The sequence below is a fragment of the Falco biarmicus genome, chromosome Z (genome assembly GCF_023638135.1).
Source record: "Falco biarmicus isolate bFalBia1 chromosome Z, bFalBia1.pri, whole genome shotgun sequence".
In the NCBI taxonomy this organism is placed as follows: Eukaryota; Metazoa; Chordata; class Aves; order Falconiformes; family Falconidae; genus Falco; species Falco biarmicus.
In genome coordinates, this window is record NC_079311.1 from 31,695,679 (window position 1) to 31,720,944 (window position 25,266).

Here is a 25,266-nt window from a genome sequence, read left to right on the forward strand (position 1 = left end):
TAGAGCCTGGGACGTGAGGGGCCGTGGCCTGTCCTAGGGTCCCATGGGTGAGTGACAAGTGCTACCTGCCACTTAACTGTTGGGTAACCTCAGACGGCAGCGGCATGTTGTCACCCCACCCTGCACCCACCAGTGCAGACGTGCTGCTTGGCTACAGACCTGTGGATCACCTCTGCCTCCTGCCGCCCATCTGTCCCCTCGGCGTAGAGGCTGCCGATGGCTGTGCAGCAGGGGCGCAATTCCTGCGCAGAAGACAGGCAGGAACTCTGCAGCCACTGCGAGGAAGCTGCACGGAAAAGTTTTACCCACAGGCTGTATCCTACCAGAAACAGAGTGCAGGAGGAAAATAAAAGGAAAATGAAAGGTGTTGGCATGTTGTTTCTGCTGCTGCCTTCTGATTGCTGCGTGTGGCTTCCCAGCGCGAAGTGGGACGCGGGCAGCTGCGACCTGTGACCGCCGCCCGACAGGCGCCTCGCCGCAGGACAGCCGGGGGCGGCCGCGCATCCTGCGCTGCCGGGCGGCGCAGCTGCCGCCATGGAACGGGGAGGCAGGACCCGGTGGGGAGGGACAGGGGCGCGGCTGGCCCGTCCCCCCGGCGGGGCACAGCGTCCTGCGCGCGGCACGCACGGGCGAGGTCCCCGCTGCAGGACCCTCCGGCTCCCACGGGAGAGGTCCGTCCTTGAGAGACACCCCGTCCCCTGGCGCAGCACCCCGCAGGGCCGGGGGCACCGCTCCGCTCCGCACGGCGCGTGGTGGCCCTGGGGCCGCGCGGCAGCACGCAGCACACCCGCCCCGATGCGGGAGGCGGGGGCGCAGGGCGGGCGGCACAGCCCCGCAGCCCGGCTGGAGCGCCCCGGCCCAGCACCGCGGCTGGAGCGCGCCGCGTGGGCCACCCCGCGCAGGACCACTAGCCCCCTGGCTTTATCTCCCGGACGGTGCTTGAGGGCGCAGGGAGCTTTTGTCAGCATTGCGGTGTAGCGCCCGCCGTGGTCTGTGAAAGCCCCTTGCAATATGTTGACCTTGTGGCGTTTTTCGCGCTGAAAAAATACTTGACTTCAAATGCTGTATGAGGAAAGCCTCCTACGTAGCTCTTGATGAAACTGACACAAAGCACGAAGCCGTTACTAGTGGCAGGTTTAGCTTTCGTGCAAGCAGACGGGTCTCGGTGTTTTCCTGAAAGACAACTTGCTGCTCGCAGAACTGCTGCATAGTGACAGAGGACTGCATTGTGCGTACCACGCTGAGACACGGATAAATGATCACCAGGTATCACCACAGCTCTAGTTTTCCTTTTACTTGCAGTATTTTTGTGATGCAAAACAAGATACTGAAGGGTAAAAGTACTGAAGGTAGTGGGAGTAACAGAAGAAGAAAATCCCCAGCAAAACAGATCTCCAAACACTTAAAAAAATAAGAGAGAGAGAGAGAGAGAGAGAGAGAGAGAGGAGTAGAGAAGGGTGTCTCTACTGCTACAAGAGTGTAATTGTGTGTTCTAATATGGTCACATAAATAAACATGAAAACTAACTTTCATCTCAAATAAAAGAGTACAAGTCATCAGTCTTTCAAAGTCTGGAGGGGAATCTAAAAACCAGACATCTCAGAACAGGAAAAGTAAAGGAAGGAGGGCTGGTACTGATTGAAAGGGGATTAAATAATGTTAAATAACATTGGCATTATGAGGCAAAACAGAACAAATTTAGGAGATGCCACAATTCAGGTTGCTTGGGTAACTGTAAATGGAACTGTGATGAGTAAAGATAACACTGTCTTCTTACAGTCACGTGTTACAGAGCAAAGCCTTGGTTAGCGCCCAGCGTGGATCCTGCTTGTGCAGACAGCAGCTACTGAGTGTTGCACAAATGGCTCCACGCCTTAGAGCAGCAACCTATTCAAATTCTTGAACTGAGAGCAGAACTATTCTCTCAGTCAGTGTTTCTTGGATTTACATGGAATTGTAACTTTTTAAGAGCAGTTTGAAGGTTTACTATGGCCAGATTTCATGCTTTATCTTTGTTCCTACCCACAGATTTCTTTCTGATATCCTGACAGATGAAGGCTTAGATATGATAAAATTGTCTCTTTTTTGCTACTCTGCAGGCTCTGATTGCATGCACTGTCAATCACACAGGGTTGTGTGGAGCTGGATATGAGTTCAACTGGGTCCAACAGCTTTTGGGGGAAGAAGTGTTTCAGTGCAGGAGAAATGCTCTTCCATTGTCATGCAGCCTGATTTATTGGGCCAAATGTTGTTCTGACTTGCCATATGCCATCTGACATCAGGTGCATTAAATGGAGCAAGAGAGAACACAGAACGGGCTCCTCACCATCAGGAAGAGATGCAATTAAGGCAAACGAGATGTAGCCCTTCCCTGGTTGGTTGTAAGCCTAATTAAAGTAGCAGAACAGTCCAATCAGGAATATATCTGTATTGACATGATTATTGGGTTTTTTTAAAAAAAATGGGCATTCTCATTTTGGGTGGCATATATTGCATCGATAATAGGTCTAAAGTATGCTACAGGTTTTGGAAGCTGGAGCTGTTCCTCCATTACAGGTTATTCCATCTGCCATATAAAAAGAAACACAGAATTAGAGGCACAGTCATAAATGTCCTTCTCAGTCATTAGAGGAGACTTTAGCACTATTAAGTTATCCAGTGATCAATGTAGGTCATACCTATAGTACCCATATCTAAGGCTGGCTGCTGTGCAAAGTAATCATACACGTAAGGCTGCTTGGAAAAAGTGTTTTAGAGTTAGTAGATACTTTCCTCATTTAACTACCTATTACTCAGTCAAGAAATAATTCTTCAGAAATTTTCCAAATCATAGCTAAAGCACTTACTTTTGATATTTGAAGTTAATTGCTATTAATTAAACAGAGATAAGACATCTAGATGGCTCTAATATGTTCTAAACTGTATCTGAGGAAGGCCCACCCCATGGGCTGTTGGGATTTTGGGCCCAAAAAGGGGACCAAAGGAGACTTCAGATGCAGTTGCTGTGGAGTAGAGGCACCAAATTCTAACAGTTCTTTGCTCAGACACTTGGGAGAGGCCAGGAGAGCCTTCTGCTTCCACCTGCTTGCAAGTCAAATGGTTCCCAAGGCTATCAAACAAGCTTTCATTAAATGCCCACTGCAGCTGATAAATTTCAGTGCTACCCAGTCTGGGCCCACAGAAGAAGAAAAATGGATTTGACCAAAATAAATCGCTACTAGGTACTACTACTGCTGTGTGCTTCTAGGTAGTACCTAATCTAAAAATCTAATCTGGTAGTAGTAGATTAGGTAGTACCCCTAATATATATTAAAAAAAAAAGGCAAAAAAAAAAAAAAAAGCTAGGAACAGGATGAACTGTAATTCCTTAAGTGTTCTCCCTAGGAGTGTGTTAGTTTTTCTTAACTTCTGCATCATGACCTGTGGAACAACACATCAGCCACAGCCCCTGCATACAAGGGGATGTCTCCCTGCTGTTTTCCAGGGACATATACATATATATATATACTGCAAAGGACTTTCTATGGCCCCCAGCTGCACGAGTGCTCATGCTGCAAGTAGTCTCACTAGTTTCTCAGGCACTAGTTCCTGGTCATTTGAACAGGTGGCCTTTTTGGCAGCCTGTCATGGTGTCAGGTTTGAAGACAAGGTGTCTTCAGCTTTGCCAGTGGAGCAAGACTGTGGAAACCTGTTCTGGGCATCTGACTATGTTCCATGTCAGCAAAGCCTGCTGCAGATCTGGGAGAGTATCACATGAATGTGTTTTTGAATGAGGAAGAAAAGCTAAGCATTGTTTCTGACCTTTCCTTGCAGCCATCTTCTCTTCCTCTTTTTTCTTCTCTTCCTCCAGAGCTTTCATTTTTTCATCGTACTCATCAGCACGGGTCTTCCACTCATTTCTGTTGTTCAGCAGCCCATCAAGCATAGGCTGAATTTCCTCATGGAAACGGGAGAATTCCTAGCCAAAACACATCCATCAGTGCAATGCAACACAGAGGCAGTACTTGTCCATCACACCTGAGGACGGACCCTGACTTCTGGCCTCCCAGCCTGGCTCATGCAGGGAAAGCATTAATGGCATTAACAGGGACCATGCTGCAATGCTCTGGAGAGGGGCAGCTGTTGTTTCCTCTGCCTGTCCCTCCCCCATGAGTTCTGCTTTACCAGGACTTACTCATCTGGGATCTGAACCCCTGCCAAGAAGGTTGGGGTGTGCAAGGGCGTGCTTTGCTTACCTTATAGACAAACGTACACACAAAGTCAATGAAACCCACTTGAAGTTTTGGAAGCTCAGCAGCTTTCCTCCGGTCCATCATGGGCTGTGGGAGGACACAAGTTGACCATGATTTATGAGAACTGTTCATTGAAAAACACACCTCTGCTTTCTCCCCAAAACTGCCTTGTGGTGTCAGTCTGGCAGTGCTGCCATGCTGTCCATAAAGGCTGTCTGTCACAGCCCTCTTCCTCCACTGCGGGACAGTGACATGAGCTCACCTCCTTTGCCATTTTAGCAGAAATTTTAGACAGCTCTTTCAATGTTTATGGATAGGGAGGAGGACAGAGAGATTTTCCCTTGTGCCTGTCAACCAGATGCCTGAGGGCAGGTTTGTGTTATAAAGTACTGAAAAGGTTTTCAATTCTCTAAAGTGTAGCTGAGCATGAAATTACATGCTTATAAGGCCTTGTTGCTTAGTATATCATTTGTGATGCCTCTGTGGATAGAGTGTGTGTGTGAAAGTCTACTTAAAAAAACCCCAAACCACACAGCTGGAGACCACATCAAGGAATGACTCCTTGTAGAGGAATTATAGAGGACTGTATGAAAAATTTATTTGTAAAAAGGTTGTAATGATTGTTAAAAACATAAGGTATGAAATGTTAAGAAAAAAAAGGGGGAATTGTAGAGGAATGAAGCTGGGTTAATTATCATCGATAAAATACAGCTGTGGGCTGGCTTCAGGGGTGGTGGGTTGGCTGATGTGGATAAGGTGCAGCTGTGGCTGGTTCTGTTAAGCAGTTGGGCAGCCAAGGAAAAGGGAGCAGCCAAGGAAGAGAGAGGAGGAAGAAGCAGAGAGAGAACACGTGCCCTGAATGAGGAGAGACTAGGAGAAGGCAGCAGAGGGACTGGCATTAAGAGTGTGTTGGTATGAGATGGTAAAAGACCTTGTTGCAGCTTGATAGTTTTGAGAGTGCTGTGACAACTCCTGGCTCTTTCAATGCCAAATTTGTTATCATAGCAGAAAAGACATTTAAAGAAACACTGCTTTAACGCACTTCCAATTACCAGAAATAATTTCTGGATGCTACAAAGCTTGTGTTTGTAGTTTTTATCAGAAACTCAGCTTTTCTCTACAATGTATTTCATCTTCAATTTTTCTATAAGGGACCAGCACAAAGTCTCCAGGGGGACAGTCACTCCTCACTGGTTCACAGCCACTGAGACCCCTCTAACTATATGGAGAACTGGACAAGAGGGTCTGTCACAGAGGGTCTTCCCTAGCCGGGTACCTACTTTTCCCATGGATTTTGGCAGGCAGAGTGATTTCAGAAAGACTCCCAGTGCTCTGAGAGCAGCATTGCTTGTGGTAAGTCTCTGCCAAGACTTGCTGTCTGAACTGAACTGTCTGGTTCTTGCATGGTACTTACAATAGGCTGCTGCTGAAGGACACTGATTTCTAAGTCTCCTTGCTCCCAGAACTCAGCTGCTACCAGGAGAGCTACCTACATTGCCAAGGAGGGAAAAAGAAAAGTTAGCACTAACTTCGACTTTATAACTTCATGCACTTCAGGTCTCCACCATGAAGTAAATCATCTAGCCCCACTGTTGCTTTGTGCCCAACCCCAGCACCAGCCTTTCTCCTGGGAAGGGCAGCAGTGGCAATGGGATTGCACCCATGTAGTGACAGCTCGACAACCTTATTGCACGGGAGCTCATTAGTCCACTGCTCATCTATGAAGAATTATTTCCATTGTGTCCCCCTCAAGGATTTGCCTCTCGGTCACAGTTGTGGCTGCCTATTACGATTTTCTCAGTTGTCCTTTCTCCATGCTGAACAGGAAGGTGGGTTTTATTTCTTTTATCCTCCTTTAAGTTAATGTTTCTTACATAGCAATTGCTCAAGTACAGTTCTGGAGGGAACTCCTAAAGGAAATCAAACAACTGAGCAAACATCAACCCATATGTTATGTGCAAAAAAACCCTCACTGTAACCCAAGAAGCTAAATACTTGGGGTGGGGTGGTGGGTGTCTTTTCTTTTTTGGTAAACATGACTTTTCTACAGAATTCCCAACTACAATCTTTAAAGATTGGTTTATCCATCAAAACCATAGTTATTCTAAAGTCCTTTTTGTAGTTTTGGTAGAAGGCTCTGATTCAGCTTCCAGGCAGCTTGAGAAACTGCACTACTTTGAAATATAAGCTAGAGAAATCTAACAGTATATCAAGCACCTGACCTTACTCTGGACTTCCCAAGGCTTTGTGATTGCTGACAAATCACAGGCAGTCATCATCATGGCCCTAGAAACAGGAAAGAAAACAGTTCTTTTCTAGAGCCTGCACCCTACTTCTTGCAGGCTCAGGATGCTCACCCCCCAGTACTGTGGCAGGTATCCCCCAGGCCCTGCTGAAAGAGGGAATGATAGGTTGCTCTAACATCCTTGGCTCTGGCTGGGACACCATCAAGGATTGCTCTCCTGATTAAAATGGATTTATGCTAGGGAATTTTTTGCTTCTGGCACTAAGATGTTTGCTGCTTTAGTCATTGCTGGGCTGAACTTCTTGACTCTGGAGTAACACTTCTGGCTCCCTCACGGACGTGTAGCAATGCAGACCGCAGCGAAGCTGTGGGTACACTTCATCACCAGTGCAAAGCGTCCTGCAAAGCATCTGTCCGGTCACAACAGCAGCATTGTGCAATCCAGATTGGTTGCTGCTGGGAAGAACAACTAATGGATTGTATTCCTGTAGATCTATGGCAGATCTGCCATTGCAGCCTTCCCCTGTTTGCGGCCTACAGGGCAGTCTTCTAGGACTATATGGCCAGAAGGTATCCTGCATCTTGTTAGGGGTATATGGACAGAAGGACACTCCAAAATCAGTCACTTACCTGGATGAAGAACCACTTTAAGCTTTATTCCCTGTTTCCCTGCTTCTCCAGAACATCAGATTTGAGTGGGTAGCAGTGTATCCCGTGCTGATTTTGCACTAAGTGCAGCACAAGGCATGTTCTGGAGCTCTCACCAGGGGACCAGGTCACTAACCTTTCCCGAGCTGATTACTCACATGACAACCTCTTTCTTTGTTGTCTCCAGAGACAGGTATTCAGTCCAGGCAGTTGTGCTATCGTAGGTCTTGGACTCATCAACGATCTTTTGAAACATTGTTCTCTTTCTTTGGGGGAGGGAAAAAAAAAGAAAAAGCTCCAAAACAAGGAAACAAATGTGTTAAAAACAGATGGCTGATGCTGGTATTGACAACCCTTCCAGGAGGGTTTCCAGTAGTTGCTATCCTGGCATTTATGTCCTCAAGGAAGCCCCCAGCAAAACTTAGTAGTCACCTGCTTCTCTTAAGTAGGGAAGACTATTGTAAATGCCTTAAAAATATGTATCATGGTGAGACATGAGCAGGAACTTGGAAGTATGAGCTACTGCAACGTATCAGCTAAGAAATTCTTTCACCTTTGCTGCCAGCACAAGGCAGCTTTTCCCATAAATGTTGAGCAAACTGCAGAAACCTAGAGCTGGCTGGATTTGTAAAGCTACCTGAGTTTACATATTTAATCTGACCTTGTTAACCTTGTTTATATACCTAAATATATGCAGCAAATTCTGGGGAAGGGTTTATACACAACATACTCATGTGTTGCGTGGTGTGAAATCTGGAAAAATCTGCTGTTTCCATGGTAGCAGAGAAGACATTTAGGACAGATTCACAAAGTGACTTTCATACATGTTCTGTCTCTATGATTTTGCCTGGGTCTGATCTCAACCAAGCTTTTGCTTTCAGACCATGGACCAAGGAGGGCAAAGACCAGTTTGTTCTCATCTGGTAAGGAAGTGGTGGTATCTGCTCCCATATAGCCACCCTACCTTTGGAGTAAGAGGACCAGCTATTTCACCCTCCCTCATATTCCTCTATTGTGGACTGTTTATATTTTGCGTAATCACTCTTCAGTGCAAAACACAGAAGCAGTCTCTGGTCTCAGCACTGTACTTCGAAGCACATTTTGAAAGCTCCTTGCTAATTAGGAAGCCATACATTGTTGAATTCCAGACTTAGGTCTCAGGAACTCAGTGCATGCTGCTCCAACATTCGGCATTTTTGGCTTTTGGATGTGCAATAGACTATGAACTGGAGATTCACCTACAAAGGACCGGTTGTTATTTGGGTTGTGCTGCTCTCCCAGAAAAATTAATGTAGCCCTGGCCAGGCCATTTTGCCATTCATGAGTATTTTTAGCGCTGAAGTCCTAGGTAAGATAAAAATGAAACATCTCTTTCTATTGGGGGGTCATATAGCACTGCCTTGTTGGAAAGAGGGTTAAAAAGTCACATATGTGATCTAATGAGTAAATGTTCAAAATTCTTTTGAGCAATTTGAGTTCTCTCCACCAGCTCTAATGTCATTATTAAAGGCAGCCTCCCAGAGGCAGCGTCTGTGGAAAGGATTGCTGCATGGGGGAGCTCTGAGAGCAAAGCTCCACGTTTTGCCTTTGTAAAGTACTAGCTGCTTTCTGCCCTTCACATATCGAGTAATGTGACCAACTTACTTGAAGTAGAGTGCCAGGTCTGTTGCTATAATGGCAATGTCCATCAAGTGAATCACGTGCTCATGCTGCCTGCGGTTGAGGTTCTGACATATATTCAGCGACTGAAAAGCAAAGCAAAGGGAGCTGCAAAATCCAAGCACTGTAATGTGAGTTCCTGGCCATCACCATCTCCCTTTCTCAAATGTGCTTGTTTGTTTTTTTTAATAGCTTCAGCTTGAGCCCCTAAGGCTCAAGTGTTGTGAGCCCTGACCACTGTGTTGGTGCCTAGTCTCCCCTTTTGTTCATTGAAGAGGGTCAGGGTCCTGAAGCTTGTTACACAGTGTGTGCCCAAACCCTGGCCCCCAGCCCCAGGGCAAATTTGCCTGAAATTGAAAGTTGGCTGGGGGAGTGGTGCCACCCTTGACCCTGTCAGAGATGCTCACAGGAGGACAATCCTGTATGTAACATATTTCTGTAGAGACAATGATATGACTTCTGAAGAAATCAAGTCATGCATTTAGGAAACCCATGTGTTTTGACCCTGGGTGAGCATAGAGTAGTTGGGGAGTGAGGCAGCTGCAGTTCCTCAGGTGTTCAAACCAGAGAAAGGTCTTGTGCTAAGCTGACAGCTCTGTTGTTGCTGAAAAACTTCCTTGAAAGTAAATTATTCATGTCCTTACATTACAGTTCATTACCAACCTCTTCAGAGAGCAAGAATTTTCCAAATTCCAAGTGATGTCTCTCTAAAATTGAGGATCCATGAAGCTTAGCTAGAGGATTTTGAGATCTGGTTGCATAAAGGAAAAATTAAAGATGTTAGTGCAACACTTAAAAATATAGATAAGTGCCTCATTTTGTATTTACTTTTGTCACACACACAAGTTCAACACATATTAGAAGGCCTAGGAGTAATGCTTTTAATAGCTAATGACTTCAGTCTAGTAAAAGACTTCTGTGACACTGCTAATAACACTTTATAAAACAGTCTTACAACTACAGACTTCACCCAAAAAGTTGTTTATTACTGGACTCTTACTACTCAGCATAGCAAGCTTGTTTCATTCCTGAATAACCACATGTTGATACCTAGTAACAGGAACAGAAAAAACAGTGGTCCTTGGACACTGTCCTAGCTGAAAAGCAAGACCATTTTTATATTCAAAACACCAACCACCTTCATTTATATTTTCCCAAAGCTTCAGAAAACAGCAAGACTGTATAGCCAGCAAGCATTGCAGAAGAACTGTGATCTGACACTACTTTAAGTGAGACAGAGTCTTGACTGGTCAGTGAAATCATGCAATTGTTTTTCTGTAACGAGTAGCTACCTATTGAGAGCAGGACCCTCGCACTCACAGGTGCTTTGTTTCTGCAGGTGGTGAGGGCAGTGCCATGATACCATAGATACCAGTATCTTCATAGACACCTTCCAGCAAAAAGTAGGTTTCTTATGTCCAGGATGCTCCTGGTGGCATCCTGAGCCTCCTATGATGCTCAGGCTACTAAATGCCTGCTCTGTACTTGTTCCACCCTGTAACGGTAATGTAGAGTGTTGTTTTAACCAAAGGACGTTTGCCAGGACATAAAGAAAACCCCAGAGAGCACCGCAAAATTTCAGCTTCCCCTCTGGCCAAAGTGTAAGCCCAAGTGTTGTAGCAAGCTGAAAAGCAAGGCTATTTGCAAAAGGAAGGTTGTTACATCTGTGTATAAACCAGACCTGTACAGGGGTTTGGTGTGATCACAGCTTGATTGCACTCCATGTAAGAGCAACAGTAAATAGTTTGGAGTGATCGGAAAGTGCTTACTTCATTTGGTAAAGGTTGTTGGTTCCCCTGTGGTCAATGTCATGGCACAAAGCAGCAGTTACCATTGCAAGGGCTTCGAGGTCTGTGTAGTAACGCTTCAGTTTGCCAGTCTGGAGGGTAAGAATTTGCATGTCATCTGTCAGTATCTCTTACAGGAAAGGGTAGTGAGTTGTGGCGGCTCTGTGCTGGGCATCTCCTCGCTGGAACAGTCCAGGAGAACTGAAAACACTTGTGAAGCTGAATGCAATACACAGTACACTTAGGTTAAAATGGGGAAGCAGTTGGAAACAAAAGGTTTCAGACTCAGGTGGGCATGCATGTCATGCATATGTGCTTGATTCCCACCTCTGATGCTGGCTACCCACTGCTATAGTGGTGCCCTAGGGACACCCAGGTCCTCATAAGCACCCCTCCAGTCACTGAACACAAAGTACTTTGCAAAGCGGCTCTGCATCTTTCTGGGCAATGGGTTCTCAAAGCTGAATTGCCCAAAGGATTGTCTGGGGGTGGGAGGCTTAATTCTGCTGCCAGCTGTGTGGGCCATACTGCCTGCACCGGGTCCTGGTGCTGGTCCATCCCTGGTGTGGAGCAGTGGTCTGACACCATTTTTTCTTGTTGAGCCACCTGTTGCCCTGACAGCCTGTGAGAAATGGCACTTGCCACATCCACAGTAGCAGTAGAATCACACTGGTGCCTGTTCTGGCTGGAAATGGAAAGTGTGAGGTTGCCTCCAGCCCAGCCAGCTGACTTCAGTCTGGCTCTTACTGCCAGAAACTACTGGAGGAAGGAAAGTCCTGTAGTGTGTCTCCCCTACCCTGCAGAAGGATATAATCTGGAGGCTATTCAACACCGTACATGTCTGTACCTATGAGAATTAAAGCACTCCATACACTGTGCAGTGTTGGCCATGGCTTTAAGTGTAAGGCAAGGACTGCCCCTTCAGAGAAATGGAGAGCTCGTTTAGCAAGACCTGTGCGAGGAGTGGCAAACTTTTATCCTACACCAGGATTCAAAGGGAACGCTGCATATCTCCAGGGTGCAACAGAAGATGTTCTGTAAATAAAGCCAAGCCACAGAATTAACTGGGGTGGTGTTACCTTACCATCAGGAGCGTGAACATGGTCTGTGCGACGTTGAAGCCATGGCGCCAGTTGTGATAAGTTATCTTCCGGTAGCCTTTGCTGACAGAGTACACAAACCTTACCAGAACCTGCAAAGAGGGGAAGAGAAAGTCAGTTTGTGTGATGAGGCTGCAATAAAGACCACAGAGAACTCATGGATGAAGTTCTGACCAGTTCTACAGACATGGCCCCAAAAAGGAATCAGAAGCTTTAATATCATCAGGCTTCCCTGACAGTGTTTTTATAGTAAAGCCTAGTGGACAGCTAACAGGGACACTAAAATTAATATCTTTCTCTTTTCTTTTCTTTTTGAAAGAAAAATAAAAACACAGAGATGTCTGTGAGGGAAACAAGAAAAACCAATGTCTACAGGAAAGGAGTTTTCATCCTAGTGTTTATGAATTTATGGAATTTTTGTACTTCTTTATGTTGTCACTAGTAAGATTTGTCCCTCCCACGTCTTGTGATTTAGTAATACTGATACTTTTCTTCAAGGGGTATGGCTCCATAGTTGTAGAGATAGGTGATGTTTATATCACCTAAACAGTTACAATATAGGGCATTAAATAACCAACTGTTTTACTCTATCCTAGTCAAAAATAGGAAAGTATTCTACTTCTCCATGTGTACTACCTCTTGTAGCTATGTAGGTTTTCTCATTAGAGAGCAAATTAATCATGGACGAGTATTCATTTTTAAAAATCTCAGCTTCTCAGAGTGGCAGCAAAGAATGACTACTTTTCACACCTGTATCAGGGGTTAGTTGTTCCAGAGTAGATGTTTTGAGTACTTTTTGACATTGACTTGCTATAAGTAAGAAGCACAGAAATAATTCCCGTTCAGAGCCCTTTACTCCCTTCTACCGCCCAACCCGCCTCCCCGGAGTGAAAACTCTTCCTGCAGTTTCCTCCAGATCCCACTAGATGGGAACAAACCTCACATGATGTGCTGAGAAATCCCCTGGGGAGCAGCAAAGCTGCTGAAGTGCCAGATTCACAATTCCTACAGGGGCTTAGACTGTGGCAAAACCCGTGAACTTGCACATCAGGTGCTACGGGGTCCTTGTTCCCGCAGGGTCACACCACTCCTGTCACCAGCAGTCAGGAAACTGGTACCAGCTGCACCAAATGAAGGCACATACGTCTTCACAGAGCAAAGAAAAGCAGAGTGACCTGCCACTGTGGGTTGCAGCATATGTTGGCTGAAAGCTATTGGGTACATACTATACAAATGAAACACGCGCACAATTATGCACTGTCCCGTGTTGCACCTGGAAACTGTACTATTACACTCCGGCTGTGAGTGGCATTAGACACACGAAGTGCAAGCAATTTTTTGCATGGTGTAGCCTCCATCTATATAGACCTGATAGCAAACCCACACCTGTAGCAGACAGTGCAGAGCAGAAGAGGCCAGCTTCACACTCCAAACCCACAAACAGCGACCAGGGGCTTTGAGAGGGGTGTTCCCTGCCCTCGGCAGGGCTAGGGGCTCAGAACACACACCCCTCTCCCTGCAAGCTCCCATGAACCCAGGCCTCCAGCCCCTCCGTGAGCTGCACAGGGCATGCATGGGGACCTCAGCCATGTGGCAAGTCTGCTGGCCATCCAGGACAGGAGTCCCTCGGTGTTGTCAACTCCTACCTCCTGCGGGATCTGGAACTTTTTCACCACACCGAGTTCATAGTACATCTGAATGCCGCACTTCACCAGCTCTAGCTCGGTGCAGTCAAAATCAGAAAACCTGAACTCATAGATTTCGAACTTGGTGGGTCCTGGGAGTTCTTCTTTCTGTAAGAGAGGTGGGATAGTTTGTTGCTGCACTACTTATGCCATCCCTAGAAACACCTAGAACGGGTTTTGCTTAATAAAAATTTTACAGTTTGGTACTGCTGGAAGCTTTTCTTTTTAGAATATAACACATAAATAGACTGAAATGCAGCTTCTCATGATAACCCTGTTAGCAGGGCAAGAGGGAGGGGCATTTTTGGTCAAGTGCCAGATATATTGCTTGTTTTCTCTTAAGCACTTTTCTTGTTGATATGATATAGTTTGGAGACTCCAAACTTGACAGGTCTTACAGGAGAAGACTTACAGCTCTCCATATTTACTCTGGAGAACAAAATGCGTGACAAGTCAAGGTGACTGACATGTTTCCAGATGGACTTTGAAACTCTTGAGATAAAGTGGCAGAGAGCAGGTACTCCCTGGGAGCTGGGGAAGGCATTCGCTGCCACCTGATACTAATGTCAAACTCGCATGGCAGAGGAGGGCAGGGTATGCTTTGCCTTCACCCTTCACCAGGTGCCTTGTCGATGTGTACCACTGTGCCAGCACAGGAAACTCTTTCCTGCGTCCACCCAGGCAATATTTGTTTGCCAGGGCTGCCCATTCCAGTGGTACATTGCTCTTACCAGGATGCTTGCCAGCTCTTCTTCCTCACACTCACTTGGCTCCTTCCCCAGCTTTTCTCGTGTTGGCTGCAAAGAGCACAGACATGTTAAACTGATGACCGAACCGCACTGGACTTTGCACTGTGCAGCTTTGGGGCAATCTAGGGCAGCTCCCATATGGAAGCTGTTTTTCTCTTGGACCTTTCTTCTATTTCTGGTCTCTCAACCCATTCTTCCAGGCAAAATGTTCTCCTTATCCTTGACTTTGGTTTGTGTTTCCCCCACTTGCAAATGTCCTCCTAGAGACAGTGTCCCAGCTGGGTCCTCTTACCTCCATATCCTCTGCACTAAGGAGGTTTTGGGGAATAAATTGGCTCCTCTTCCACTCCCACAGCCCTGCCCTGAGCAGCACCTGCATAAGCCCACCTCCAGGGCTGCCTTTGCTGATGAAATTGGAAAGCACACAGTGCACAAAAACTTGTTCTGCTACTGTGCAATAGCTGGGGCTCCGGGTGCTGCCTCATCTCATGCCTCAGGCATGATGACTGTGAGCATTTCTGAGGGATGTGAGGCCTGTGTCTGTGCCCGAAGTGATGGGCCAGACACCCATCACGCTTGGGGGTGTGCTGTATGTTGTGAGGCATTACCAGAATTTCTTGGATTTCATCCTTGTCACATTTCACATGGTAGAGCACCATGTCCTGAGCAATGTCCTTCCGGTTCTCCAGCTTGTTCATCTTATCGTATGTGTCTGTGTTGAGTACAGACCAACCCAGGAACTGTGTCAAGGACTTGGTGAGGGGAAAAGAAGGAAATGGTGAAATAACCAAAACATCCATTCTTCAAAGACACAGAAATATAACACTGCGTGATATATATATTTAGAAAAACACAAAAGCACCCAGCTGCTACTTGCTCCTCTGCAGAGCAGCTTCCCAGACATTGAATCTGCCTAGGCTTCCAGGGCATCCATTGTGTGGAGATTCATGGACCCTCAGTCCAATTCAGCATATGGAAGGCTGTTTCTCTGTTGTTGCAAGTGTCTCCATGCATGTGGAAAAGCTGGTGTCACAATGGTGACAGCAGTTCAGGAATCCTTGTATCAGGGGAGAGCAAAGTTGTCTCATCATCTTTCACATATGTTCACCCACACCCTGTGTTTGCTCTCAACTTGTTTGCCATCCAGTGGCCTATTCAAACCGATATTTTTTCCCCACAATCTTTTTGTTTGATAAGAAAAATCTTTTTCAGGAAATGCTCTGATTGGTAACAGATGCCAGGAGCTGAATGCCTATGTTGGACTGAAACTAGCATAGCAGCATTTCTAAGAAGCAAGGTCTGTAATTACAGCTGCTGTTACCAGATTCAATAGCTGGCCACCCTTTGTATCTTAGCTACACAGACAATTTCCGTGTAATTTCTCGAGGGAGTTGCCCAGGCATCATGAACCAGCTGTCATGTATGTGAATACAAGTCAGAATCATCGTGTTAGTACATAGTAGCTGCTCATGGCTAGGTGTCTAATCCAAGAATACTGCAACAAAATGAGGCAAACACAGCTGGGCTTCCAAGACTGAAAAAAACCTTGTATTTTGTATAGTTGCTTTCAAAAGCAAAGTTGATTTCAAGCTGATGCATAACACTTCTATAAGCAATGAAGAAACTTAGCCGCAAAACACTGGTGGCTGCTTTGCAGGTGTACAATGAGCAATAGTAACCTCCTCAACCATATGAACTACTTCTAACTGCAGCAAGGAACTGTACCTCCATGAGGGTCTCATCTTGTTCATCAAATGGCTTCCCATCTTTTCTGTTGTAAAATGTGACAACGCCAACTATTTCTTCCTTTTTGTTGACTATTGGCATGGAGAGAACATTTTTGATAGTCCATCCTGATTCATCTAGAGGACCTTCCTTGAAGCAATAGCAAGCAGAAAGACACCATGTACTTAATGTGTTTTCTAAATACATAAGCACTTCCATTTTACATCAAGACTACAGGCTAAAGCAATATTTATGTGCTTAATATCGACTCTAAATTACACTTCTGCAAACTAAGTAGGATCCTTGATGGGACTGGAAGTTTTCACAGTACCTGAAAGTTAAACATCTCATCTGCAGCAGCATTCATAATGTTGCAGATCTAGGGGATTGCACAAAAGGAGAAGTTTTACAATATGGGCAATGAGCAGTTTAAATGCCAAAACAAAAAACCTGAATTGAGAACACAGCAGAATTAGCATGACTTCATCTCAGAAAGCTTTAATGAAGCCTAAGTACTTACAAATCCACTTTCAGCCACATAGGTTGGCAGTCCAGTAACTAGTGCCCAGTGATCTGGTGCAGGATTTCTGAATGAAAGAAAAACACATCATAAGGGGAATTAAGGATATATATTTATATATTTACTCAAAAATTATCATGGCACTGAAATGTACCTAGCTGATTATGCAATCCAGGTATTTCACCCTCAGCTACTGAACAGTCCTGTTTCTTTCAAAGAACCCACGTGTGCAAGCAAAAATTTTTCACATAAGTAAATACTTCTCTTTCAAGGATTCGGTACAGAGTAATTCACAAAATATCATAGTCTGCAGAGATTTAAGAAAAAGTTGTTCCTGGAGGTGAGTGCCATATTTCAGACCTTCAGCACAGGGGAAAATAAAGTTAGATCCTGGCTAAGAGTGTCTACCAGCCTGAACTTTTGAACAATGCTGTACCTAAGCAATGGAGGCCTTTCTCATAACACTTTACACTGATGCAAAGCAGAATGACCAGAACTGGGCAAAACTCCTTAACATCAGATTTGTACAAGACTCCTCTGAAAAATTCAGTGCCAAGAAGAGAGGGTGGTTTTCAGAAAGAGGCAGTCAGTGGGTGTCAAGAGAGGAGGCAAGTCCAGAGGTACAGAAAGAGGGGTCAGTGACTGGAGGATAAGAGAGCAGCAAGGAAGCTGGAAGACAAGCAGGAAACAGGAGTGACCATGAGAGGCCAGAAGGGTAGCAGAGGGGTGAGGGGCAGGGCTGGAACAGTGAGTGCCTCAACTCAAGGGCAGCCTGGACGGGCTTACCCACTGACACAGGGAAGGCACCAAGTGATGCCTCAGCCTGGCAAGGAGAGTGGCAAAACTGCAGGCAGTCAAGGTAGTTCACTTCTGCATCTAAAAATAAGCACTGGTTGCCATGACTTCTGGAGTCTGATTTGCAATCCAGGATCCTAATGCCTGGAGGAAATCTGTCCCACAGAAATGTGAGTCAAAGTACCAACTTACATTCTGGCTCTCTTATTCCTCTATGAGTCCTTTGCATATCTCCTCATCAATGTCTTGAAAAATCATGGGGAACTTCGGTTTTAGCTACACTCTGTGTCAGTACCTAGCACTCAGAAACTGGGAACTTACGGGATGACTTTAATGTCTTCTTTTCCATGTAATATGTAATCAATGACCTTGTAGAAGACTATTTCCTACAAATAAAAAGAAGAGTGGTGTTAAAATTAGTGGTGAGGCAATCCAGTCAGACAGGAGAGAGTTTAAGAAATCTGGTTCTTCACGTACCCTGCCATCTGGGGTGCGAGGTCCTGAGTAGGGGGGGACTTCTCCCAGGAGGACTGGCCACAGGTCAAAAAATTCCTGGTTTTAAAATGAAAGAAGTACTTTTAGAGTAGAAAAGCATATCCTGCCTTGAGCCTCAGAGTAACCACGCTGGTTTTGGTACTGTGTAAACAAGGCCGGACATAATAAGCCCAGTTCAATATTAGGCAGCAGAATGGTATATCTAAATCAGAAAGTGTCAGGTGTATTATATGGCTGTATATAGGTCATATACTGCCTATATACAGGATGCTGCTTCATTCGGTGAACAGCACAGGCTGTACTCACAGAGCAAATGGCTATGTCAACATTTTATGTGTTCTTCATTTTCTGGAGTGATATAGGGCTGATGTACTACTTGCTATCTTGCTAAAGTGGAATATTTTTTTTCTCTTTAGATGGCATTATAATGCTGATCAAAGTAAAGTGCCTTCAGCACACTAATGGTCTGTTAATACACCTCTCCACAAGACAACATGCTATAAAGGCTCTGACAACACGGTGGAGATCAATGTTCATGGTAGCCCCAGTCAGCCTGACCATGGAATAAACAGGCTCCTGTGACAAGGATGCTGTGTAACCCCCACGTAGAGCTTACCCGAGGTGCAAGCAATCAGACCAAATCAGAGCTGCAGAAGTAACTTAGCTTCTGTCAGCTTACTTTCATGAAGCCAAATTTCACCTAAAAGCCTGGATAACATGCACACAGATGAGTCCTTGAGGACGGTGGCTGCTTTGTTGCTGTGGCTTTCCACAGGTATCTCACTATATTTCTGATATCCACAGACTTTGTGAGGCTATGCTTATGTTGCAGGCTTTGACCAGGATTGCCAAGGACATGTTTGCCCTTCCTTAGTCTTCCCAGCCTCTGGCTCCTTCAACAGCTGCTCAAAGCCCCACCCAGCCTGACCTTTAACACTTCATTTGCACAGCTGAATAAAACAATGCCAACCAAAGCATGAATAATGTCTTAAAAGCTAGTTTGCACTTTGGCTGACCCAGTAAAACTCACGTCCACACATCACCCCTTAGTAGATAGCAGCAAAGCAGAAAGATGTACAACACACAGGTGAACACTCACCTTCTGCTTCGTCATGTCCAGGAGACCTACTGAGTACCGGTCACAGTTCAGGTATGCTCTCACTGTGTAAAAAGCCTTGTGAAACTGTCTCTCAATGTCTGTCAGTTCCTCAAAAACCTTATTAGCTGACCACAACAGCACCTGCAAGATAACATCCAAATAAGTGTAAGCATATCCTCTCCTTGAAAGCTGGGCTTCCCAAATGTGTTTGGAGTAACGAGGCAACAGTTCCTGAAAAGAGTAATAGCAACCTATACTGCAAAGTGCAAAACCATTGCTTATTCACACTGGGAATTACTAGGGAAAGGTGCACTCTGAGGAAGAGTCAGATCATCATGGAGTGCTATTTAAAAGTCCATTTTTAAAAATATAGCATGAAAAAGTAGTATTGCCAGGTAAAAAGATGGCCCCACTTACATTTTATACACATAAGTAAAATCTTGCATCCAAAACCAGTTAACACTAAAAGTGTTGCAAACTCCAGAGGCTGGAGTTGGAAGTATCCGAATTAACACTTTCCTCAAAGCCTTTGCACAGCTGCTTTTTGTGAGCGTCAGCCTAGGATCCTCTTCCTCATCCTGTGCCCCACAGATGTACCCTTAAGAAAGCTGTTGCTATTAGTCTCTTTAATTTGTAAAAATGGAGGATATGCAGCAAATTAGGCAAGTATTTCTCATGGCACAAGGAGGGTCTTTGTAGGCTTAATGGAGAACTTAATCTTTTTCTGAAAAGGTAAGGAAGCCATCTGTGCAATTGCCTAGCTTAGCTGGTGCATGTGTGCCTGTATCTGAGTGTGTGTGCTTTGTTTTCTGAGCCCAGGGAACATGAGGCACAGTGCTTCAGAAGCACTGAGAGCTGCTACCTGACGATGACTGGACCTGTGCTTTGAACAAGAAGTACCGTTAAAGAGCCAGAATCAGAAAAAGTGTGTCTCACCTCTTCACTGGCCACTAGTAGATATTTTTAACAATTCTGAGCTGCATCAGTCTGTTTCTAATCCATAAATTGTGACAACTCTGCCACTTCTATAGATTCTGAGGTTTTCAAGTGTCACTGGCCTCTGAGCATCACTCAGATATGATACTGGTTTTGCCATACAAACCATTAGAGGAAAATGAGCAATGGTTTATTTTGACATTTGACAGCATGCAATAATCAGTGCTGAAAGCCACAAGTCCAGACAGGAGGAAGAATGGCCAAATCATAGAAATGTAAAGGAGCCAGGCAAAATGTGCTATATAGCCTTCTGGTAAGACTCTTAAGCAGTACCTAAGCACAAGCAGACTGAACTGTCTTTGCACAAGCCATTTTACTTCAGTATCCCCCAGTCTTTGCACTTGGGATTTGCAAAATCCTAGACCACCTTTGAGAAGGTCATTTGCTCACTTTGTACTTTGGTACTTTTAAGTCTAACACGATGAACCCTATTAACCCTTGCACAGACCTTTAGACCCTGATGGCCAAAGGTCTGCCAATTGAACTGTTGGTACAATTAGAAGTGTGTCTTGCATCTCATTCTCGCATGCTTCCCTTTCTGTGGGATCTGTGGATGCAGCAGTGAAATATGAACACATGACTCTTGGGTTCTGCCCCAGATCAGAGCACCTTGTGGGAGACATTAGATCTTCTACCTCTTGGGGTCTCCACTTTGTCTTCTAGCCCCTTCCTTACTTCCCCCAGTCCTACTGCTAAGGCCTCAACAGGAATAAACCTTCACTAGTTCTACTTTGGTTGAACTACTCAGCATTGCTAGATAGCTATATTAGTTGACCATCATTCATGTTTTTGATAACTGAAAAAATCAGATGAAACACATAACATAATGAATTAATAAGTATAACTGCTGTCCCAAACCTTCTAAAATAAACTTTAATTCTGCATCCATTTTGCTGAAACAGGTGTTTATCCCCCACAGGAACACCCACTGAGACAAGAGCATGGCTGCCCATGAAACATAGATGCAATTTCATGTCCTCTTCAATGACATCCAGTGGACTGCTGCAGAAAGTAATTTCATGGATTCACATCCATCCCAATAAATTTGAGATTATTTTCATAACTCAAGTCATGGAAAAGAATGGTAGCTGAATTGTTTCAATTTAGAATACCCTAAACCCCTCATCTATGTTCAGTTCTACCAAGGCCAATACAACAGGCATATGAGAATCATTTTACTGGCACTAAGAAGAAATTCAACAGCAATTTTAATAGCAGATAAGGAAAAAATGCTACATTCTTGTTTCGGGAAGTCTCTTGGTGCTGCTGGCTGAAGTGGTTAAATGCCCTAAGAGCATTTCATAGTGTCAGTTCAACAAAATGTCTGGAGCTCACTCCTGCTGAAGCTGGTGCCACGGTGTCAGTTCCTGCAGTTCTGCCAAGAGCAGGAGGAAGAGACTGCAGGACTCTGGGGAATGAACAGTACCCAAAAGCAGATAAGGGCACTTTTTTCTTTCTGCTCTTCAGGCACAAAGCTTGAAGCAGACCAGCTACATCTCTGAACTCAGAAGAATGCACTCATTTGATTTTAAGATACAGCCCAAGCTGCATTTTCACTCTTACCTGGCCTCTCCGAGTCTCGCAATTGTGAAGATAACTCAAGTGATAAATTTTCAAGTTCAAGGAGGCAAAATTCAGGTACTTCAGAAAAAGCTGAGAAGGCAAACAATGAGATTGAGTCAAAGGCAGTAGCAGCCTCGTGTATACTGGATTTCATAACACCCCTTCAGCAACATCATGGTAATTCACCTGGATAAATGCTTTGCTTTGCTTTGCTTTGCATTGGTGTGAGATGAGGCTTATCCCGCAGTAACTTCCCTGAAAGATTTCTGAGATAAGCATCCTCATAATAAGCCTCTTCTGTTAAAGACTAAGTCCCCTCTAGGGAAATTCACACCAGTGGAGCTTCACTAAAGCAGACATCCCTAGTGTAGAAAAGTCTGTTACTTGGCAAAAGCGACAACTGCTTGACAGAAGCTGAGCTACTGACCACTTACTGTTTCATCAGAGCTGGTGAAGTGTGGGCCGTTCAGCTTATTAATAGCCACAATGACAGCAACTAAATCTTTGCCATTCAAGATGGGTGTTGCAAGGATGCTTTTTGTAGTGTAGTCGGTGAGCTCATCAACAAATGGACTGAACTGGGCACACTGTTCAACAGAGAATTTATAAATTAAGCATTTTCCACAACACCTGTAGTCTTAAAATCAAGTTAAAGCACAACCTCTTGAAGTAAGCTGCCTAAACAAAGTTTTGCTTAAAAAAATACTGTGGGAGAGAAATGAATTAGCAGATAGTTGGACAATATACAGGTGATAAAGCTAGTATCAAGAGAACTGGCTGTGGTTTTTGACTGCAACAAAGGCACTCTTTCACTTTTTGCAGAGATCTTGCAAATCGTAAGATTTAACATATCAGACTCTCTCAGAACAAGGAGGCTCTCCACTGGTCGTTTTCAGATCACTGACATTCTTCATAGTACCTCCTCCATCCTTTCCTCCAGCTTCTCGTTAACACTGCAGTGTGGGTACAGCCAGTTACCACGCAGCACTGTGTAGCCACAGTTTATAAACCAGTACTATCTGGTACAGCCACTGGGAAGTTCACTGATCCTCATTTTGCTTTTGCTTTTGCCTAGGCCCTGAAGCTGCTGTCAGCTTGCCGCCACCATGAAGCTGTCTATCCCTCGTTTCTCTTGAAAGTGTTGTCCCAGGCATTCCCTCCCATGTTGTGCATGGGAAGGTAGATGGTAGGGAAGGCATTCCAATGGAAGGTGCAGCTGGCACCGGCGGTGTATGGTTCCTGGCACTCTCCCCTTGCCCCTGGGAGTCACCCACTCCCTTCTGCCCCAGGAGCATTGTGGCAGCTGTTGCAACGTGCGGATAGCACTGCTGTGGACTGGGCTGCCCAGGGAGCTGCCCATGAGGGCATCACCATTCGGACCACGGGGAGGGTGCTAGGTCATGCTGCAGGGGCAGCGCAGAGAGAACTCGCCCAGTAGTTCCTTATGTGAATATCATTGTCTCCCCAGCCCAAAAGAAAACAAAGCCGAGAAAGGGTAGTAAGGGGAAAGCAGATGGCCCACCACCCTCATCACCTGAGAATAGGGAGTGCAGGGATAGTCTTGCTGACCCAAGATCTTCTCCCTGCTCAGCTGAATAACTTGTCAGCTACAGGTCCCTCTAACTGGGTTAGCAAAAGCCCTTCATCTCTGATCATATTCAGAAGGCTGCACTAGAAAGACTAATCGACTCTAAAGCACCTTTTCCCCATACTTTCCCCACTACTGGCCTTCCCTGCCAATTGGGGTAGACCAAGCACTTAGTCTGTGGGTCTCCTACAAAGGCATTGCCTTATGACAGTGCCTGAAAACACTGGAGATGGAGGGCAGCGCTTGGCTCATAGCACTGAAATTCTTCCATGCTCTTGGAGAAATGCTTGAAGACAGAGAGCTCTGAAAAGTTTAAGTCACATTGTGATGCTTTTCCTCCACTCCTTCCCTGAAAAATCAGCGTGTCAGGATGTTCTGTGGACAGCAAGGAAATTTTTGCTGAAGCGTTTGCATATGCTTGTATTGAGTGACAAATGGATGACAAACAGATGGTCTCTTTGTAACTAGCAAACAATAGATGGAGTAATCCCAAATGCTATATTTGGGTCACATGGATTTTAGTTTTGTGTCTATGATTAGAACAAACAGATTGCTGTTGCTGCCATTCAGGTTTACATGTTTCAACCCAGGAGTATGGGGGGTAAATACTGTTATGAAGGCATTAAAATAAAACTTTAAAATTCCTTGAATCCCTCCTGGTATTGCAGCGTGCAGTGCTTTCTGAAAGAGATTTTTTGGTCAAAGTTTATCATTTGCTGCTTCTGATGTAGATCACCCATAGACAGGTTGCAGTTAACCCACCTGCTCTGAAGTCTGCTCCCTCCAATTGACAAAAATACCTCTAAATGCCCTTGGCCCAAGCTTCATCAGACAGCAGACATTTTCAAATGTCATTTGTGGTGGAAAATCCACTGTAAAGGATTTATTTCTCTTTGCCAGTTATTTATGGAATATAAATATGTGTGGAAAATTCCATGTGTATTCAGTGCAGATCGGACTGTACCTCAGCCTCTCTTCTCTGCTGGACAAGATATGATTTTATTTTTTTCTTTTTAATTAGACAGGCAAGGTGTGACAATGCACTTGTTTTCCAGCATTAACACCTAGTGTAATTAACGTGCTTAGCTTTACCTCACTCCATAAATGAAACTGGAAGCAACTTACAGACTTGCTACTGGTGCTTTCATTTCCACCACACAGCCTTTACACTGCAAGAGGTTTGACCAGCACTGAGATGCCCTGCTACCTCTTGACCCTTTTGTACTAGTAAACATGTGAGCTTTTCTTCTACCGAGTGAATGAACAAATGGCAAACCTACCTCACTGACATCCTTGATGTTCATGGTTTTCTTGGTTTGCGCAACGTAGCCCACAATGCCTATGTCCAACGGATAGACAATCTCACAGTCTGGGGAAACCAGGCATTCCTCCAGGGTGCTTCCCTCTTGGATGTTGAAAAGCCTTGTTGCCAGTTCAGGTGTGCCATTTCTCTGCCTGTACATGAAAAGACTACAGCGGTCAGCGTGAATAAGGGACCTGATTCTTCTCAAGGTCTTGAAAACAACTTTCTCCATGTTGATGCTTTCTTGCATGTCTTGGATCAACTCAAAAAGGATTTCATTCTCATTGTTATCCCAGGACTCTGTTTTTAGTTTCTTCTCAAAGTACTGCTTAGCAAAAGCAGGGTTGCCATCAAGAAACTTCTCCACGTCGTCTTCACTAATGCTCATTGTGAATGCCCTGGGTCTTGTGGTAGGTAGTACTCCAAAAATGTGGTCTGTGCAAACAGCACTCTAGTTTCCGATGTAGTTCCTAAGTTTTCGCAATCGAAGATGTTGCTTCTAGAAGGACCAAGGGTGAGGTAACACTGCAAAGAGAGCTTGTCATCAGGAAGAGGTATTCCTTTATAGTGCCGAAGGTGAGTCTGTGGGAGGACAGATCTTCTCAACCAAACAGATTAGATGACCTCTGCAAGAGCTTTGGGTGAACTTCCTTCTTCTTAATCTAAATGCAAACAAAAACTGAGTATTCACAATATCTGAAAACACTTCTTTCTCTTGAGAAGCAGGACACTTACTGAAACAATTATATTCAGGCAGCAGCAACAGGCAAGAACTGCATCTCCTAACATTGAAATAAGCTCTTTAAAGTCCAATTAAATATATACTGCTTGGGCCTAATCCTTGGCTAACAAGGTGAGCATCTTATTATTTCTGCTCTCCCAGCTCCGTGCAGTAGTAGCAAGTGCATCCATCCTTCACGAAAGTGCACGGTGGTCAGAACAGAAATAGTGAGGTAATGCTACTCTTTCAGGGTTCCCTCTACTATTACATGGTTCTTTGCTGCTGTAAGGGCTGTTCTTAAATGGAAGCACCAATCCTGAATGCTTTAATCCAGGATTTGAACCAAATTTGCAAGG

At 45.0% G+C, this 25,266-nt stretch overlaps 1 protein-coding gene and 1 long non-coding RNA gene across 2 annotated transcripts; one reads left to right on the forward strand and one right to left on the reverse strand.

The window, feature by feature from the left end:
• Window positions 1-888: 888 nt before the first annotated feature.
• Window positions 889-2,450, forward strand: LOC130143030 (uncharacterized). The gene is made up of 2 exons (XR_008819615.1): window positions 889-1,266; window positions 2,100-2,450. It is a non-coding gene; the product is annotated as an uncharacterized LOC130143030 (long non-coding RNA).
• Window positions 1,273-24,995, reverse strand: PDE6B (phosphodiesterase 6B). The gene is made up of 22 exons (XM_056325573.1): window positions 24,167-24,995; window positions 21,733-21,885; window positions 21,299-21,388; window positions 18,740-18,880; window positions 17,623-17,697; window positions 17,467-17,531; window positions 16,351-16,417; window positions 16,162-16,209; window positions 15,831-15,980; window positions 14,714-14,857; window positions 14,088-14,153; window positions 13,318-13,464; window positions 11,656-11,763; window positions 10,554-10,663; window positions 9,448-9,535; window positions 8,770-8,870; window positions 7,284-7,391; window positions 6,455-6,518; window positions 5,647-5,721; window positions 4,236-4,319; window positions 3,802-3,958; window positions 1,273-2,566 (listed from the first exon to the last, which is right to left on the reverse strand). The coding sequence occupies exons 1-22, from the start codon at window positions 24,575-24,577 to the stop codon at window positions 2,508-2,510; spliced, it is 2,511 nt and encodes an 836-aa protein (XP_056181548.1). The 5' UTR covers window positions 24,578-24,995; the 3' UTR covers window positions 1,273-2,507.
• Window positions 24,996-25,266: the final 271 nt, after the last annotated feature.